The sequence below is a fragment of the Drosophila busckii genome, chromosome 2R, assembly GCF_011750605.1.
Source record: "Drosophila busckii strain San Diego stock center, stock number 13000-0081.31 chromosome 2R, ASM1175060v1, whole genome shotgun sequence".
Taxonomy (NCBI): domain Eukaryota; kingdom Metazoa; phylum Arthropoda; class Insecta; order Diptera; family Drosophilidae; genus Drosophila; species Drosophila busckii.
Genome location: NC_046605.1, coordinates 10,154,002 through 10,174,846, shown reverse-complemented (window position 1 = coordinate 10,174,846; position 20,845 = coordinate 10,154,002). Strand labels below are relative to the sequence as shown.

The window sequence follows — 20,845 nt, the reverse complement described above, 5'->3', positions numbered from 1 at the left end:
GTTATGGCATTGCAATAATGCAAAATACTGAAATACTTGTGGGTAAGCAACAACAGCAACAACAACTTGACGTTCAATTTCTCATAAGCAGCAGTGGAAAAAATAAAAGTTTCGCATTTGGCAGCAACATGGCAAAATATATGACACACAATTCAAACTTTGCGAATTGCATTTCATGTTGCTGCTGAATTTTTGATAAAGCGCTCACTACCAAATGCGGCAGCAACAACAGCAGCAACAACAACAGCAAAGCTTTAGCTATTGGCGTATGTCAAACTATAGCGAACTGCGCTTGACGATTGCCATAAATAATTTTATTTTAATATGAAATATTATGATGGCATGCAGCTTAGATAAATTTTGGCTAGCAATAGCTTAGTTTAAATAAATAACAATAACGACAGCAATAAATTGAAATGAGCTAAACTAAGTTGTAGCTAAATATCAACGAATTATTTAGCTAGCGAGCATTGAATATATTGCTAAGTTAGTTATGTGCTGCTGCATTGAATTATCTCTGCGCAGACCTGTTGCTATTGTTAGTTAAGCTATAAAACATAAAAATATTTCCTGCTGCTGCTGCGGCGGAAACAGCTGTAAAAATTTGTAGCCAGCCATTGACGACAATGCGCAGCGGCTTCCTGTGTCGGCGGCTTTGTTGGCCATTTTGTTTTTACATGCAGCATTACGAGTCTGCTGAGAATTGTGTCTCGCCTGGGAAATGCCTCGGGGGAGATTTGTGTGACAGGCTTAAAGGTGTGAATGATTGTTGGGGGGCGCAAGGCCATGAAAGCGAAAGCTATAAATATGTTAATGTTAATGTATTGCAATTGAAATTGCTGCCACACACTGAACGTAGCATACTTTTTGGGGCTGCATTTTAATGCATGCTAATTAAGTCGCGTTTACAGTTTAATTAAAACAGGCATATGCTTTATATAAGAAACCGCAACAGCAGCAACAGCAGCAGAAAAAAATGTGGCAGATTAAAAAAGTAAACTTTTAATAAAAAATCACTTTAGCATTTCATTTGCGAGCGCAAAAAGCAAGATACAAAAAATATATAAACTTTGTGGTTAAATTAAAAAACAAAATATACAACAAAACAGAAAAAGTTTTTGCTTGTAATAATAATGAGCTCGCTCGCGCTCACGCTGTGGTTGGCGGACATGAAAAAAGGTCAAAGTGCAAAGCAAATGCAGCAGCAGCAGCAGCTTCAAGTAACAAGTGCGATATTGAAATTTATTTGTACAAAGGCTGATTTGCATTTTTCGTTGTTGCCAGACAATAAGCTAAAGAAAGTCCGGCGTACTTTTGGCCTAAACAAAGCGCAACCACAAAAAAAGAAAAACTTGTGGCATGAAACTTTTCGCCTTTTCGCCAAAGTGAGAGTAAAAGCCACTCTAACGGATTCACTGCAAATTAAACACGAAATTGAATTCTGCTCATCATAATTTCCCCAAGGATGCTTATTAGACTAGCCCCGTGCCACACTAAGGCTCAAGCAAAAACTACAAGCAAAGCCCCCAAAGAATACACTTGACGAGTCAAATCCTCAGTCCCCCATACCTAACATAAACTCCTTTATACAACTGCCGCTGCTGCTGCTGTTGTTGTCATAAGTGCAACTGAGACACGCCGACAACTGCTGCTGCTGCTGCTTGTTGTTGTTGTTGTTGTTGTTGTTGATGAGGCATGGGAGTGGCACAACAAACAAAAGGCCAGAGCAAGAAAATATTAGCTATGCATAAAGTCATTTGGCGAGAGTCCGTTGCGCACAGGAAATGAAACAGAAGAAAATGAAAAGAGCTCAGAGGCTCAACTTTATTGAAGTTGAAGAGCAAAATTATCAAAGACATCTCAGTCGTTCTAGGCAAATGAAATAAACATGTTTCAATATAAATAATTTAACGAAATTTAATTTCACAAAATTCCACTGCGAATCGTTCAGGTGTAAGGCTAAGCCACATGCATTTAACCTCAGGCAGCTCGCCTAGACCTCAAACCGAAACAGCAACAACAACAACATGAAAACAATGCCCAAGGAATTTTGAGAAACTTTTTTAAACACACGCACATATCAGCAGCACATGCCTGGCATTTAACCCTGGCTAAGAAAAAAATAGTGAAAGAGAAATCAATTGAATTTGACTTTTTGCTAGTTTAGTTTTATTTTTGGCAATACAATGGCCAAATGCCGTGGCCGTAGCCAATTATCACACAAACAGCCAAGTAGCAAAATTTGCTTGTAAACTTTTTGGTCAGCTACAGTGAAAACAGCAACAGCAACCAGCATATGTAGCTAGGGGCTAAAAGTTTGTGGGCGCAACTTGGCTTTGGCTTTACTGATACAAACAGATTGAGATACATAGCAGTAGATATAGAATACTTAGGGCTTTATGTGGGCTTGAGGGGGTGGTTGGGCACAGGCTTGTCTCTAATTGAAACCTTGGCAACGAGACGCAATGACGACGAAACAAAACTTAAACTTTTGCGTAGAATGCAATTAAAAGCAGCAACCGAGCGGCAGTTAGAAGACGGATTTTGGCTTAATCTTTGCATCAGTTTGCTCCCCAAGCAGAGCAACAATAACAACAACAACAACAATGGCTTGAAAGTCGTCACAACAATTCTAGAAACTTTCCACTTCGGCTAATGCAAAAGCAAAGCAATGCTTAAATTTTATTTACGCACAAATTAAAACATCAAGGCAAAGCAGATTTTAGCTCTGGCAAAAATTATAAGCGAGCAGCGCCTAGAGGCGGCTTACATAAGTTTCTTCTATATATATAAACTGAAGCATAAATGAGGGCAGACCTTTGGGGGGCCAGCACAAAGGGTAAGGCAAGTTTTAGTTTATAGTTTGTGGTTTTTAGATAATGCAAAAGTTGTAACTAGGTGCGGCCTCAAGGCGCTGCCATTTTTATTTTATTTTTTTTCTATGCTTTGCAGGCAGGAAGTTTACTAAATCGATAATTTATATATAGCACACAATTGTTTAAGATTTTAATGAACCCTCCTCAACAATTTGAAGTCAAAATCGTAATTGAAAGTGGCCACAGAATTTCAATTTGCAATTGCAGCGCGTTGACTATGACGACGTCTATATAAAATCAATTAATTTTGCACTTTACACGTACGTTTTCCACTTTGCCGACCAACAAATCGATTACCACATTTTCAGCAAAATTAGTGGGCGTTGATATTGGCAAGCCACAAAGTCAACGAGAAAATTAATACACATGTTCCCTCAGCAATAATATTGAGAGACAACGAGTGGGGAGGAGGCTATCCGAACGTCTCTTGAACTGCTCCCTAGTCTGTTGTCGTTGCGGTTTTCATTTCCGTTAGTTGGAGCGCCTTACTTAAGTGTCACACTATTTTTGCAAGCCACACGAGTAAATAAACTCGTAGAGTTGTTAGCCCAAAAAACACTTTCGCTTATGGCAACACAACGTCTTATAGGTCACGTTTTATGGGCCTGGCTATATGCATGAGACGTGTGTGTTTCGATTATTTGTGTTCGCCTTGGCCTGAGCCGCGCGAATGGGGTCGAGTGTGCAGCTACACTTTAAGCCAAGTTAATTAGTTTGATGCCTTTATATATTTTCTTTTTAATATTTGCTTTTAATTGCGCGTATGTCTTAGCGCAAGAAAGTTGTCAGCAAAGTTGCATGTGGGTGGCTACAAATTGTAATGATTGCAATTTTATGAGGGCTCAAACGACACGCTCAAGTGCCAACAATTAGAAAACTTTAGCAGCAGCCAGGTGGAAAGCAGAGCAACTGCAGCTGTTGCTGCTGCTAATGAATTTATGTAGACAATTTGCTAAATGACATGCGACCTCTTTAACAAAATGCAATATGCGGGTGACCTACGTAGAAGTAATGGCAGCAATTAGCTTAAGCTGCAGAAATCAATAGGAATTATAAGCATAATTACCTGTAATTACTTGCATAATTACTTGTAATTACTTGCATAATTACTTGTAATTACTTGCGTCCTTTTTAATAAATGCAATATGCGGGTGACCTACGTAGCAGTAATGTCAGCAACTAGCTTAAGCTGCAGAAATCAATAAGAATAATTATCATAATTACTTGTAATTACTTGCATAATTACTTGTAATTACTTTTGCATATAATGCACACTTACCAAACAACAAATGTAGCATACATAAGTAATTGCACTTACAGTTTGTAATTACTCAAGGAATTGCGCAGTAATTACGCGCTCCTAAGCTCATTTAAATAAAACTAAAAACCAACAATACCTCACCTTAGCATTGAAGAACCGAAATAAACGCAAAAAAACCTCAACACACACACACACACAGAAACAAACCATGAATTGACTGATAAGGTTTAGGATTTGGTATTGTTTTTTTTTTTTTGCTTTTTTTTCTGGGTTTGGGAGATAAACAAAAGAACGAAGGGTACAACATTTGTCTGCTAAACAGAAACTACAAATGAATAGGCGCCTTCTACTCACTGTAGGGCTGAGGTCGTGTACCGTAAAGAGGCTCCTGCAGTAATGGTGAGCGACCATTTCCAATCTCCTTAACTGAAATGAGATAAGAGCAAACGGCAAACAATTTGCGCGTGATAAATGTTTCCACAAATTTGTTGAATTTGTTGATTTTGGAGTGGATTTGGTATTTGGTTACTGTAACTGTTTTTCTGTTTCTGTTTTGCTTTTTGGGTTTGGTTTTGCTTGTGGTGTGTGTGTTTTTCTTTGTAGTTATATCGAGAGTAGATTGCTTGATTACTGTTCTTCAATGTTGAGCATGTTTGTATCAGAAAACCAAAATATTTCAGCTTAAACTGAAATAAATAAACCAAAAGAAAAAACAAATCTCAGCCGAGCTACACACAAAATAAACGAAAGGGGCGGGGCCAACGTAGTGAGGGACGCATAACTATATAAATAAATTATTTGGGGACGCGCGTTCAGCCTTTGCATGTGAATGAATCAAATTTAAAATAAAAATTATATATATGTAGTATTTATTTATAAAAAAAATACAAAACGTGTGGGCTTGTTAGGTTTGAGGCAGGTCAGTCAACAACAACAACAACAACAACAGCAGCAGCAACAATTAAATTGACGTCGAAAAATTCTTACGCAATAGCATTTTGAATAAAGTTAATTTCATTGGCAATCAATTAAAGAGCAGAACCAGCACCTTGCCATTAATTGATTGCGTTTTTGGCCAACTTGTGTGTTTCGCTTCATTCACACGCACCAAAAACTAGTTGCAAGGCCAAAAACTAACAACAACAACAACAGCAGCAGCAGCAAATTAAATTCACATTCAATGACCCCAATAATTGCATGGGCTGTAAATAAACAAACAGTTTAAGCGACTTGTTTGGGCGCTTTAGCCAAACGAGAGTTGTTTAGAACCCGTTTTTAATGCCATAATACACTTGACTTGACGCTGTGCATATTTTTTGCTTTTTACGTATACGTAACATAATTGTCTGTTTATGGTTAAATGTGCTAATGTCATACAAAAGACTGCGGCTAATCAATCTTAAACAATTGTCAATCGATAAATCGGCTGTGAAAAAAACTTAGCAAATCAATTTTTGTAATAATAAGAATAATTTAGAATATGCCAAAGCAACCTTAAATATTATGTGGATTTTGTTGGTTTTTGCACTTAATAGCTATGAAATTTTGTATTGTAGGTATTTATATTTAGAATAGTTTAGTTACAGAGCTTCAACTGACTCACCTCCGTTCAATATTACAGCTGTGTGTGTTTTGTTTGTAATAAACTCAACGTGGTTGACGTGGGGTTTTTCTCATGACGCGCTCCACAGACTACTCGTTGTCAACAAATTGTAACGAGTAACGAGTAAGGTTTTCTATTTTCATTTTTTTAACGAGCAGTAACTACATGGACCGACTAATACAACCGTTGCACATACAACTCGCTACATGGCCCCAACATAATACATAAGTAGTATATATAGCGGCTATATAGACACATAACTTTGAACAGATCCCAATATATATATAGATTTTGTAACAAAATGTTGTAAATTAAATAAAAATTTATGCATGATTTAAAAAAAAGACAGCTGCAAAAATAAAATTTGCTCAGTTTTTTGATAATTTGAGGGGTATTGACAGCTTCTCTCTCGTCGTATTTGCAACATCAGGCCACAGCAACAACCACAATTGGCAACATTTTGTATTCCGATAACGATAACAGCGATAACACAGCGCTCAGTTTTAGTTTTATGCACACAAATTCAAAAAGTTTTCGATACAGCGGATCTGTTCAAATAGTACGTTCTATAGCGACTACTTATTGGGACTTTTGTAGTAGTAGCAACAACATTGGTAGTATTAGCAGTAGTAGTTATCGTTGCTATATCCTTAATCCAAATCGTTGTCGCTGCGCTGCTTTCCAATCCCGCGTTGTTAGCAACATCTTTGCATATTGAATCTTAACTACGTTATCTTTATGTTCTTCAGCAAGTCCAACAACAACATTTCTTCTGCTTCTGCTGCTGCTTACGTCGACAGCGCTGCTCGTGCCATGCATTCCTGCACACAGACAAACACAAGCGAGATAGAGATAGATAGTAGTAGTAGTAGTAGTAGTGTTGAATTTTATTTGTTTTCTTTTTTTTGTGATATTTGTTGAGATTTGTGAGAGAGTTAGACAGAGAGTTATACAGATAGTAAGAGAGACAGAGAGAGACATAAACTGAATTTTTGCATTGCGTTGCTTAATCCTGCCCAGACATAGAGTTTTGATTATTATATTGTTATATATATTTCTATATCTATAGTTATAGATAGGCTTGCATTTGTCGTGGTTGGTTTTTTGAATTGCATAAAATTGATATTTTTTTCTTAAATTTGGTGCATTTTGATTTATATAAATTTATTTATTTTTTAGTTGCATACTGTTGTTGTTGTAGCTGTTGTTGTTGTAAGTAGTAGTAGTAACTGTTGTTGTTTGTTGTTTGAGTTTGTTCGCATTCACACGCACACATAGACACAGACGCACACAACAAAAGTTAGTAAGTATTTTAATATTTATTGGGTAGTCAGGCAGGCGAGGCGTGGCGAGCGAGTGGGCGGGCGGTCAGGCGGGCTAGGCGTACGGGCGGGCGGGATATATAAATTTTCTTAGCTACGCTGTTTGCTTTTTTTTTTAGAATTTTATTATTAGCATTTAATGCTTGTTAGTACGAGTATACGAGGGTTTTATTTTTTAATTTGTAGGTATAGTTCCATGTGTTGTTGTTGTAGTAGTTGTTGTTGTTGTTTATTTTTGCAGTTGACTTGTTGTTATTGTTTGCTACCTTTAGGTTAAGCACTGCCATGAGAAAAGAAAAAATTAATCAAACAGAAAACATAAAAATGATTTTAAAAAAATTAAAATTAAAAATTAGCAGTTATTGTTGTTAGTGCTTGTTGTTGTTTCTTATATACTCTTTTAAATAAATTTCATTGTATTGCTTGGCGCGTTTTCTTTCAGTTTTTTGTTCATTTTTTTTTTTTTGCTTACAGTGCGAGAGTAAAAAGCAGTTTATTCTTTAAACGTGATGTTGTTGTAGTTGTTATGGTTGTACTTGTTGTTGTAGTTTGATTGGACTGAGATTGTTGTACTTGTTGTTGTTGTAGTTGTTGTTGCTGTTGCTGTTGCACGCTTTGCTTTGCTGCTTGTTAAAAAATTATTAAAGAATTTCTTTGTAGGCATTTTTTTTGAATAGATTTTTTTCTTGGCTGTTGTTGCTGCTTGTTGTTGTTGTTGTTGCTGGCTTGATGTTGTTGTAGGTTGTTGTGGTAATTTTGTATTATATTACACAATGTATTTTTGTATTTGTGTTGTTGTTGTTGTTGTGCTTGTTGTTTTTATAATACAGTGTACTCAGTTTAGTAATAGCAGCTAAAAGAATTTTCAACAATTTTTTGTTTTTATAAGGAAGTTGCTGTTTTACTTTGTTGTTGGTTAATTGTTTGTAGTTTCATTGTTGTTGTTATTTTGATAGGCGATTGTTGTTGTTGTGTTGTTGTTGTTGTTGCTGTAGTTGTTATTGAATGAGAGAGTTTCGTGTTGACAGGTATAAGATTTATTTAATTTTTTTTGAACTGAGCGTTGTAGACGTAGCTGCTTGTAAAATTTTCATAAACACTTAAATTTTGTTTCAAAAACTATAAAGTATATACATTTTATGTTGTGGAATATCATAAATATATATGTTTGTCAAAAGTTGTAAAAGCAGAGAGTAAAATGTTGTCTTAAACTAAGCTTAAGTTTAGAGAACTTATGTCTAGGATTTCCATAGCTGTAAATGATTTGAGTGTGTGTGATAAGTGTTGGTATTAGGGGTTAGTTAGTAAAGCGATATATATTAAAATTAGAAGCAAGCAAATGATTGACAATCACATTGGTGTATTGTGTTACAAGCCAGCCAGCAATCAATCAATCAATTCATGTAGCTAAGTGAAATCAAACGCATTCAAATTCAAATTCTATAATCTCAATTAGAGACTGAGAATTTTAAAGCAGCCGCAGCTGTAATCAATCATCGAGCAGCATAAACTACACATGTGGCTTAAAGAATTTTGTGCATATTGGTAGTGCGAAATCCTTTGCAAACATTTATCTGCTCGATTTCACTCGTTGATGGGGCGCACACTAAAAGCTTAAGCTCAAGCTTGAGTTGAGAGCACTTCTGATGCGACACATTAGGTTTGGGTTTGGATTTGGGATGTAAAAGCAAAAAGCATGTAACCAGATTAAATGATGACCAACCGGGGAGAGCCGCCGCAGCTATAGAACATTACATATCCTGCTATTCTGCTGCTGCTATACAAACGGACGCTCAAGTGACGCATAAAGTTGGGGCAAAGTTCAAACCTAGAGTCTTCATTATGTGGGCAGCCATAAAAGCCATTTTAATTGGATCCAAATGCCAGAGAGTCTGTGTGGTGTATCAGCAGACAAAAGATGTGAGAGAGCGATGCTGCGTGTGTGTGTGTGTGTGTGTATTGACAAAACAAATAAAATGCTCTCATATCAGGCAGCATTAAAGCAAATTATTCACACTGATTACATAAAGTTTGTCGCTTGGCATAAAATAAGCCACGCTCAAAAATAAACCGTTATAATTACGTTGAGTATTATAAGCAGCAGTATATGAGTGTGTATGTGTGTGTGTGTGAGCATATGGACATGCAACCAAAATGGCCACTAAAAACAAATTGAGGGTCGCTCAGATAAAACCCAAAGCGAACTTGTCTAGTCTTGCACACACACACACTCGCACACTTGAATATTTGTGGTATCATAAAAATAAAGAGCCCAAGCAGCACTCAAGCGTCTTGGGTTGAGGTTACCCTGACTACCGCATTGGGTAAACAAATGTTGATTTAGGCAACACACACACAGCAAAAAAAAAACAAGCGAAAGTTTTGTTGCTTTTCGATTGCTATTTAAATAAATAATAGGAGCAAAGACTTTTGCTCTGTCGCATAATTGAAATCACAGAGAGTTACCAGGGCAACATTTGTTATCATTTGCATATGAATTATTTATGCGCATTTAATTCAACTGGCAACCCCCCACCCGCCCCCGACCCGGCCACAGTTACCCAATGTGTCTGATTTAATCATAAAGCAAAAATAGTTTTGTCATGTTTTCTAAGTGCAACTGTTTCTGCTTCAATTTGTAACTTTTAAACGTTTGTTTTGTTTTACCTTTTTGCCCATTGGCACTAATAGAAACAGCGATGTCTATAAAGACGTGAATGGCAAATAAGAAGCTAAAACTGCGTGGCTGCTGCTTTATTTATATAAAAAGTCAATCATTTGATTAGGTTCAGCTTTATTTTTATGCTTAAGACATGTGGCCAAGCTGCTAATTTATGCGCTGTGCCACTTTTACTTAGACTCGGTTTTAATTAAGCATTTCTAATAGAAATTATTGTAAAATTACTCAAAATTAATCATTATTGTTGACGAAAATTATAAGAATCAATATATAATCAGTATAACGTAATTCTTAAAATAAAATAAATCATTACGGACCTAATTTCTATAACCTAAACCTGATATATCGAAGTCTGTTCTTGCTTTTGTGAAATTCCAATAATAATAATGTTTAATTAATATAACAAGCATTATTATGTGTAGCTTAAATATTTAATTTTTTTAAACCAAAAGTCTCGCTTCTCATCGCTATCACAATTGTTTTGCCTAAAAACCCAATTCTAGCGGGAAAAAAGCTATTTTGGCTGCTCTGCATAGAACGTAGCAGTTAGAGCCAAGCGCAGTTGTGTTGGTGTCTTGCTTTTGTTATTGTCATGCATTCATAAATAAATAATGACAAACGTTACAATGCAGCTTTTTGTGTAATAGTGTGTGTGTGTGTGTGTGTGCTTGTGGTTTCGTTTTGTGGTTAATTATAGCATAGTTTTTGGGGTGCGCTATACTGATATGCTAATAGCATAAAAAATGGCAGCTGCTTGCTTAAAGGCTGAAATAGTAGCTAAAGGAAATTTAATACACACACATACACACACACAAGCGCAGCTGTCTTATAAGCCGTAATGGAAAATTATGAGTTGGCTGTAATAAACTTGGCTTGGCTGCTAAGCTACCCACACACACACACACTCGCCTGCTGTCAATTAGGCGACTCCATTTGCAACAGGCATTCAGGACATTACGTATACGTTGTGCTGCCTAAGGCTACGCTGCACACACCGTAGCGCCGCATTTGTCAAGTGAGCAAGCAGAAAAATCGAATGTCCTTGGGCGACAACAACAAATACAATTTGCAGTCGCAAGTATAACAGTTTTATTGGCAAGACAGTCGCGTCTTGTTGTCTTGTGTCGATCGCGTGACAACACGAAGGGCAAACAACACAGCAACGCTGATGAGCATGCAAAATCCACCACAAGACTAAGTCCAAAATTAACCCTCGCTATATACAGTTGCTGCTTTTCTTTATTTTCCTTTCTTTTTTTTTTTGTTTCCAGCTGTCAGAGTGCGGTAAGCCACACTCAGCTGCGAAGTACGCGCTGCACATCGCGTAGCCGACCCTGAGGCAAATGCAAATGCAAATACAACGAAAATTTTGTTGCTGAAGTTTGTCTGTGTCTGTGTTGCTACTCAAGCGTCCACAGCTACACCACCTTTGCTTTTGCTTGCTTTTCATATCGATTGCTGTTTGGCGCACAGTTAAAAGTTGAGAGAGAGTCGTATGCAAATAGCAATTTGTTTGCATTTTGCCACTTTATATTTAACTTGTTATCGTTTCATTTTTCTTCCAACTAGTTTTGCACTTTGTTTCTCGTTGCTTCTCGCAGACAATAAAGCTACAAATATTGTCAACAGGCGCACACTGGCAACATTTTTAATCAATTCTATTGATTGGCCTGACTATGCAGGTCAGCAGCAGTTTGCAAAGTAAAAGTCGAAGAAATGCACACAAATTAGCAAACATGCTGGTCAGGGGCTATGGTCAATGATATAGATAAAAGTATAAGAAAAGTATAAACTAAATTACTTGTTAGGCAATCAATAGAATTTTTTGTATTTAGTTTTAAGTTGCTGCATTTTTTAATTTAAATAAAATACTTAAACAAAACTTACAAAAAAGGCAAAAGCAATAACAATTGACTTAGTTATGAAGTTTATTTTATTGATTTAGCATTTCATTTGAAATGAGTTTACAGCCCTTTATAACTTTCATATTTGTAATAGTCATTGATCAAACTTAAACGTTCTTGAAGTGAACTAAATTAAAGCAATTTACTTTATAAGTTTATGCACAGTTAAAGTTTAACATGGCTAAGCAACTGGCTAAGTATATTTAATCTGCAATTTTATTTAAAATGCTTGTACAATTTTGTATAAATTTCGACTGCTCATTAAATAATTAAATTGAAAACATTTTGCTTAATATTTTTGCTATAAAGTGCTGCCCAGTTTGGAAATATGTTTTTTATTAATATCCTCTATTGTCTGATGCCGTGAAATCGCTGATATTTAAATTTCTCTTGGCATTACAGGCTAACCAAGCAGAAGGAAACACATAAAAAGGACATCAAGGCAAGAAGCCGCTGCCAGTGAAGAGGCCGAAGCTGCAACCAGAGGAGCAGACACAGCAAACAAATGGCATGGAAAACTAAATGAAAAACTGCAAGCCCGCTTGGCGCCAATGTTTGTGCGCATTGCAAGTGGCATGTACATTCATTACACACACACAAGTTGAGCGAGCGGAGCTGGTAGCAAGCTGCTTTGTGTCTGGGACTAATTTACACGCCCACATAATGTGGCAAGTTCATTCGTTTTGGTATTCATTGATGCAGCTGGTAAATTCCAACTCTCGCACACGAGTCGCCATTCAGGTTCATCTGTTCAAACAGAGCAGCCAGCCAGGCAGCCACCCAGTCAGACTTTCGGCTAGGCATGCAAATGCAATGCAAACAAACAGCAGCAGCAGCAGCAGCTACAGCAGCAGCAACAAGCTGTGCGCCAGCCAAAGTTTGTGCCATAAGCAAAAAGTGTGCTGAGTGCCAGCGAGAAAACGAGAAACGAAAAAGAAAATTATGCTGGACGACGACTGAGTGCCTGACTGTCTGAGTTATTGTGGCTTTGGCCACTTTGTTGCTGTTGCTGTTGTTGTTGCGTTGACACTTTGTCGTTGTCGTTGCTGTTGCTGTTGCAGTTTGTCGGCCTTTTGAAGTTGGCATGACGACCCAATGTTGGCAGCAGCGGCAAATTGCAGACGCCGCGCTGTCTGCGAAACGTTTAATTTCATCTTTTATAAAAATATTAAATGTGGCAACTTTGTCTACGGCCTGTCAGCGCGACATGTGCGACATGTGGCGCGCAAAGTTGCAGCAACGCGTCATGTTGCAGCGCGTTGTGTTAGCTGCAAGGCAATTAGAATGCAGCATTAAGTATACGGCACGTGTGCAAGCTTAAAGCTAAATGCAACTGCATTAATTTTCATTAAAATTTCCGTTCGAGTGTTAAAGCTTAAATAATGAATTGCATAAAGTTGGCTAAAAGGCTTAAAAACTAAAAACCAAAACAACAACAGCACAGCACACGCACACACACAGACACACAAATAATGTAGTGAAAAATGAAAATAAATTACTAATTGGCAACAGAGTGGGAGTTCATATTGCTTTTAATTATAACACTTACGTTTGGGCATAAAAAGCAGCACGCATGTGTACAGAGTCAAGTGTGTGTGATTGTGTGTGTGTGTGCATGGCATATGAGCTACACTATACATGTGTGTGTGTGTGTGTAGAGAGTAGCGAGTTTTGTTTGTTGGTGGTGCAAGTACTTAAAGGGCTATAGTAGAAAATAGTAGTAAAAAATGTGAACGCACTTGGTAGAATCTCACCTGTGCTCAGGGTATAATCCCAGCTGGTATCTGTTTCATTCTTGTACACATTCAATTTCTCTGGCTGCAAATTAACACAATTAATTTCGTTTATATTTTAGCTCCCTTTTGCGTACTCACCTTGGCAAAATCAATTTTGAGAGTGCAACAGCCAGCGTAGATATCGGCGCCATTGAGATTCTCACGTGCACGTGTGGCCGCATCCAGGCTATCGAACTCGACCATGGCCTGTACGCCATTCTTTTTGAAAATAACAATGCGCAGCACTTGTCCATGTGGATTGCAGATTTTATGCAAGACATCCTGCAATCAAACGAAAGAAAGACAACAATGGGTTAATACATGGGACATCAATTGAAAAAACGTTGGCAAATTAAGTGCTTGGCTTTGTCAGCTGCAGCGACACACACACACACACACACACAGACACACAAACACACACACACAATAATAACAACTCAATTACGCAAGCAACAACAGGCAGCAGCTGAAAAGTAGGCAACGAGTTTTTTTTTTTTTGCTTTGTCATTTGGCCAAACAAAAACCCGCATTGTCCAGACTAATTAATAAACCGAGCCACACTCGTTGCCACATGGCTTCATCACCATCATCATGCAAAAACATAACACAAAATAAAGACAAAGAGCATGTCTGTGTGTGTGCAAGCACTTGCATGCTTAAACGAACATGCACGCTCTTGTCCTACAGCCTGCACTTGCATTATGACAAAAGCCGATAGTCTTTAGCAAAAATCAAATTAAATTCTGTGCTCTGCATGCTTCATATCCAAAGCCTAGAATTTTGAAAAGAAATTCAGGTGCATTTTGCTTTGAAAATTAATTAATCGAGCTTCGATTTTTAAACCCTAATGGCTTAGCAAGAACAAAAAGTTGCTTTATCAATTCAAATTCTAATTTTTTATTTAAAAACTACGCATTGAATTACTTTATTAACTTCAAATTTGTATGTAAATATTCAATCAAAGTTCATTTTTTCCTTTTCTATACATAGTTCTTTTTTTTTATTTAAAAACTAAGCATTAAATTACTTTAATAACTTCAAATTTGTATGTAAATAATCAAACAAAGTTCATTTAGTTATTTTTTTTTAGTTTGTCTGCATAGAATTCAAAGCTTTGCTGCTCCAAGTTTTGTTTTTCTATTTGTCAATTTATTTTTGTTATATATAAAAAAAGTTTCCTTAACAAATTTTTGTTTTTCGACTTTCATGCGCCTAAATTTGTTTTGTTAAAAATTTATTTTAACTTTACAAAGTTGTTAATTTCGAAATATAATTTGGCTAATTTCAAATTTGAAAAATCTGCAACCCCAGGCTACTGATTTCCCGCCTGACCTTTGCATGAACTTATTACGCCCAGACAAAGCAATTTATCAAAGGTATTTTAACTTCGGCCTATCGCACTTGTCTTGACTGGAACGGAGCCTGTTGAGTGTTTTTTTGTTTCGTTTCAGCTGCTGCGCGTTGTGTAATTGGAATTTTTGGTTGTCTTGAAGTTCATTTGGGGTGCCAGAAATTGTTGGCATTTTGCACAGACAGACAAAAGCAAAACTCATTAGCATAATTTAATAAGCACTTTTTGTCTAGAGAGTTGCGAGAGTGAGCGGCATAGGCTCGCTAGAGAGAACTTAAGCCAAGACGCAACATTTTCCAATTAACATTTATAAATTTTTGGAGAATAACGCTAATGAGTTTAGCAGCCGACAAAACAAATACATAGAGAAATAGATAAATATATAGGCGCCTGCTTAATTTATGGCAAATTATAATGAGCAGCTAAATTTATGCACAATTTAATTTAAGCTTAGGCATAGAATTTTCTACGACTCAAACTCAATTTGCGAGCATATCCGGCTCAAGTTGCTTTGTCTGCTATTTATGCAATTGACAGGCCAAGAGTTAAGAGTGAAAGCTAGCGGGGGTTACTAATGGGTTAAATGTTCAATTTGTACAAAGGGGTGGGTGGTGGCTGATTGAATGGCCTCCACCCTCTAGTTAAAAGCGGCTTTTTGTCTTTGGCCATGTAGCGCGTAAATCTTTGCTGAAAGCCAAAGCGAAATTATTTGTTATTCATGAAATTCATCGATAAGACTTTGCTTTGCACTTTTGTTCAAAATGTGAGTGGGTGGTTCGAGTGGGTGGGTGGTGACAAAACGGCAATTGACAGCTGCCAAAATGATTGGAATTATGTGTGCGCTTGATTAAGTGGCTTATAAGTGAAGTTGTTGGCTGCTGATTGGTTTCGAGCCCATGATTAATTTCGAGCTACAAATCTTTTCTTAAAGCAGCCAAACCACCACAATTGCCATTAAATAAACGCACGTAATGCTATTGGCAATAAGTTAACTGCTGCGTCTAAAGTCCCATTGAGCATTTATTTCTTTTGCTGCGGCACGCGCCTTGATTTATATAATAAGCTACACTCATTAACAAGATTTTTTGTTCGCACTTACTTTCTCTCCATGTTATTTGCTCAATGATTGCGTCATTTACAATAATTGCGCCAACCAGTTGACAGTTGCGCCAGACACGTACAGACATGTCCAGCTTGCAACTCGACGGCTGCTGCTGCTGCCCACGCAAATTGCAGTGAGTGCAGAAAATTGTGTTAAACTTGCTTGGCCACTTGCCGTTTCGCCATTCGCCATTTGCCATTTGCCAAGAACTCAAATGCATAACTATAAAGCGCACTGTGCGCAAAAACTAATTAGAAAAGTTCTGTGGCTAAGCAGCGTGGGCGTGGGTGAAGACAGCCGCAGTGGCAGCCTTGAAGGTTTTCCTGCCCAGCTGTTCAACTATGTTGTCGCTTCCTTTTGCTCTCTGCAGCTGTGTGGGTGTGCTCTGCAGCTTCGTTATTAATAATTAAGTAATAGAACACACACATTAATATGCTCTGTGTTCCCATCAACATCTCTTAGCGCTGCGGCTAAGCAAGAGTTTGGGTAGGCGAGAAAATAAAACTGATGCCACTCATAAAACAGCGGAGAGCACACTAAAGTTCCAACCATAATATGGTACTAGCTATGCCGTTATTTTATAGAGAAAGGCTGCTAAATGTGCAGTTAAGTGGTGGGCGGTTTTGTGATAAGTGCACTTAAGATTTATGTTGATCGGAGCTATGCATAATGAAGCAGCAGTTTAATTACCATTGCAATTAACAAAGTAATTAAAGTCATTCTTTTGAAGTGTGCAGCGATTGTAAGCGAATTACAATGCAGATTATTTGTAGATTTGTTTTTTAGAGCAGCAATTGCTTAAAAAGCAAAGGTAATTAACTAATTATTGTAGTAATGCTTTTTAATTACTAAATTAATTATACAGACAACTTTTAGAATTGTTTTGCACACTTGAGTTAGTTTAAATACTGCAGTAATTGTAAAATTAATTAGCTAAGAATTGTTAATTACTGCAGTAATTGCTGTTAATAGCAACAATTACTTTTATTTTCAATAAATAAAATGATGCACACATTCTGAAGCGTTGCTTTTTACAATTGTTAAGTTAATTACTGAAGTAATTTGTATAAAATTAAAGGTAATTACCTAGTAATTATTTAAATGTATGCAATAATTCTTGTTAGAATAGTAATATACTAATCACTCTGATAGCTAAGCTTAGTAATTAGCAACAAACTATGAATTTCTAGAGTAATTAAACGCTGTGTTTAATAAATTTCTTTATTTTTCCATTTATTTTCAACATATCAAAGCTTAAAAGCAACGAGCATAAGCAGCGCGCGTTAATGAAAAAGCATTTTCCATAAAACGCAAAACATAAACACGCGCAATTCAAATAGTTTAGCAGCTAAACGAAAACTTTTGCGACCCACTGTCAAGCTGCTGTCGGGAGATGCACAAAAGTTAAACATGCCACGCGCTTTTCAAATTAATATGCGAAAACTAATGCAAGAGATCCAAAGAGCAGCAGCTAAAAAACAAATAAGCTGCAGCAAAATGAAAATATTAATAACTGAGAGTGTGGAAAAGCGTGCGGAAAACATGAAACAGTTATTTAAAAAAAAAACGAAATACATACGTAAAATTTTACGAGCATTATATAACTCGGACAGCTCCCCACACAAAAATAAGAGAAAACAAAATACAAGAGAGCAATGAAAATGGTATGTATAAAAAATAAATTAATATTTTATCTAGCGCAGAGATTGCACAGCAGCCACGCCCACAGTCTCACACCCCACCCCCAAAACAGAACTGAAACTGAAACGAACTGTAGTTCAGTCCCCGTTGCTGTTCACATGCATTTTGTTTGGCCATTTTATGGCTATCATCAAAAGCGCATTAAAATTTTACTAAGGCCCGGCCAGGCCCGGTCCCGGCTATGTAGCTCCCAGTTCCCCAAGGTCTGTCCAGGCGTGCTAAATATTAAATCAACCACAGTCACAGTCGCAGTCGCAGTTGCAGAGTAGCAACAATAGTGGCAAGGGAGTGTTGCAAGTGTGCGTGGCAAACAATTTAAGCGGCTTTTGCGAATCCGTCAACGTGCAGGTTGTGCCACAATTTAATTTCCAACCTCCCACCAATCCACGCTTATCTTTGTGCACTGATAAAAATACTCGGTCGGTCGGTCGCTATATAAAATCTGTATATTATGTAACATAAAGCGCATTAAATATTAATCATATTGTGTGCTTAGTTCAAATATCAACATTGTTGGTGGGGGTGGTGCTGGCGGTGCTGCTGGTCAGCGTTGTCTTTGTTTGTTTTATCACGTTGAGTGACATAAAAAGAATGTTTGCGATTTATGTGCTCTCTCGCTCTCTCCATTAGTTTTATGCTTTGACAGTAAATGTCAAGCTAAATAGTTAAAATTATAATGGGGTTAAGGCTCTTTTATTGCCCCAGCTATGATAATAAATCTCAGTGTGTTGGTTTATAGGATTAAAGTTATGCAATTTGTTAATTGAAAACGTTGCTGTTGAATTGAAATTATTATTAAAAAATATAAAAATGCTTATGACATTAAATAAATGATAGATAATTTGCAATTACGTGAGAATATGCAAAATAATTGAAATTCAGTTCAAAAGAATTTTATTGTTAGTTAAATTGCAAGTCTAAGTTTGAAAATAATAAAAAATTGTATCAAAAATAATTAAAAGCAATTCAAAATAAGCTTATTGCAAATTTCATTTATATTATGCATTATTTTCAATTACTTTATTTTACTACAAATATTTTTTAATTATTTTAAATTGATTTCAAATAATATTTGGCAGCTGCCTTGGCCCAACTGCTGAAAACAAGTTTTTGGATTCGCACTAATTTCGTTTGAAAAGTCAATGAACTGCAGCTGATGTTGCCCCTTTCTGTTGTTGTGGCTTTTGTTGTTGCAGGCGTAACCGCAAAATTCAACAGGCCCGGCCAGCACTTCAATTTCTTTTCCCATTGCTGTTCTGCCGGCTCATTCGTTTTGTTTGTGCATTTGAATTTCTTATTGACCCATTTCTGTTGGGCATGGCCAGCAAATCGAGAAGAGAAGCTGCTGCTGCTGCTGCTGCTGCGGTTGGCATTCGAACCGGTTGCGCATAATTTGCAACACTTTTGACTGCAGTAAGGTCGTTAATACGTTCGTTGCCCCTTTTGTTGTTTTGTTTGTTGCCTTGCAAGTGCCGTTAGCTTTGTTAGTTGTCGATAAGTGTGCGCGAACGCAAGAGCCTGGCTAACTGGTAGGACAAGTTTTTTTTTTTTTTTGTCTTGCTGCTTCCTCTGCCAAGTTCATTACGAGGCTGAAATTCGAGCTACTGCCAAATTGTGCTTTCACTTTGGCACATTCTTAGATTTTTGACTTTTTGGCAATCTTTGGGCACGGGCCATTAAATTAAGTACTGCCAGCTACTTCAATTATTTGACAAATTGCTCAATTTGTAATTGGATATGGCTAGGCATACAAATACATCAGACCAAAGTCTATGCCATTAGCATTTAATTGAGCTATCTACAGGGCAAAAATAAAGAGATCCACATCAACTTCAAACAGGCAGCAGAGCAAACTTCTTGCCTCAATTAAGTGTTAATGGCAACATTTTATTGCTCGCAGCGGAACTTCAGTTGCTCATTTCCATTTTTTTTTTTGCGTCTAGCCCGCAAACGGAACTCGGTTGCCTTTCATTTTAAGTTTGCCGACACGTGCTGCAAGCCACACATTGTTGCATGCCCCACACACACACACACATTTTCAATTACGCACACACAGGCGCTCAGCTGTCAATTTATGCGCATTTTTATGCCTCTCATTCTGATAATTTGTATTATCATTTATAATAATGATAGCGAAAATACAAATATTTACTTTGAATTGCCACCAATGCCAGCAGCAAATGCAAACTATGATTTGTTTAAGCGCATAAATTGCGTTATTTTAATGTTCAATGCATATTTGGGGAAATTCGCTTTCAGCTGTTTGCGATTTGCATAATTTATGCAAAGTTTGGTGTTTGATTTAATTTGCTAAAATCAACAAGTATTAATTTGAAGCGCCTTGATATGCGATATTCAAATTAAGCAGTTGCAGCTAGTGATGGCAATAAAATCGATTATTTAGCCAAACGATTATAAGTCTATAATTTATTTGCTAAACTATTGATTTTAAAAGTTTGATATGTATATTTGGAATTTAGTCAAAGAAATACAAACAAAAATTGTTCAATTTAATAAAAATAATTATTAAACAAATGAATCGATTTTTAAATAGTAAGTAATATAACGATTATGATTCCATTATTTAGTTGCTAAAGTAAACTATTAAGTTTTATAGATTGATGTGTTATATTTGGAATAGAGTCAAAGAAATTCCAAAAATTGATCAATAAAAATAATAAATAAACAAAATAATCGATTTTGAAATATTACATAGTATTACGATTATAAGTCGATCATTTAGCTGCTAAAGTAAACTTCCAATTTTTAAAGATTGATGTGTAATATTTTGAAATTAGTCAAAGAAATGCAAGAAATTTATCAATAAAAATAATAAATAAGCATTTTTAAGTCGTTAATTTAGTTCCTAAAGCTAACTATTAAGTTTTAAAGAAATTTATGAATATAATAATAAATAAACAAAATAATCGATTTTAAAAAAATATTACATAATATTATGAGAGAGAAAGAAATGCTAGAAATTTATGAATAAAAATAATAAATAAACAAAATAATAGATTTTAAAGATTACATAATATTACGATTTTAAGTCGATAATTTAGTTGCTAAAGAAAACTTCTAACTTTTAAAGATTAATGTGTAATATTTGGAATTTAATCAAAGAAGAAAACAACAATCGATGAATAAAATAATTACAGACAACTCATAAGCTTATAATGTTTAAAAAATAACAAATTGAATACAACAAAATGTTTCCATTATAAAAACGCGTTGAGCCTTTTGTTGCCCTTGAATTAAAATTTTTAATGC

At 36.3% G+C, this 20,845-nt stretch overlaps 1 protein-coding gene across 15 annotated transcripts in view; it reads right to left on the bottom strand.

Annotated features, from left to right (window-relative positions):
* The window catches only part of LOC108596109 (heterogeneous nuclear ribonucleoprotein L), a 104,070-nt gene that overhangs the window by 31,135 nt on the left and 52,090 nt on the right, over positions 1–20,845 (bottom strand). For 4 of the 15 annotated variants that reach the window (XM_033293267.1, XM_033293272.1, XM_017981532.2 and 1 more), the window contains exons 4-5: positions 13,521–13,703; positions 13,386–13,464 (exon numbers count right to left, since the gene is read on the bottom strand). In XM_033293267.1, coding sequence (XP_033149158.1) covers positions 13,386–13,464; positions 13,521–13,703 — 262 coding nt within the window. Of the gene's footprint in view, positions 1–4,491; positions 4,564–13,385; positions 13,465–13,520; positions 13,704–20,845 lie in introns of all 15 variants that reach the window. The other 11 variants (XM_017981531.2, XM_017981530.2, XM_033293270.1 and 8 more) reach the window with 4 other exon arrangements.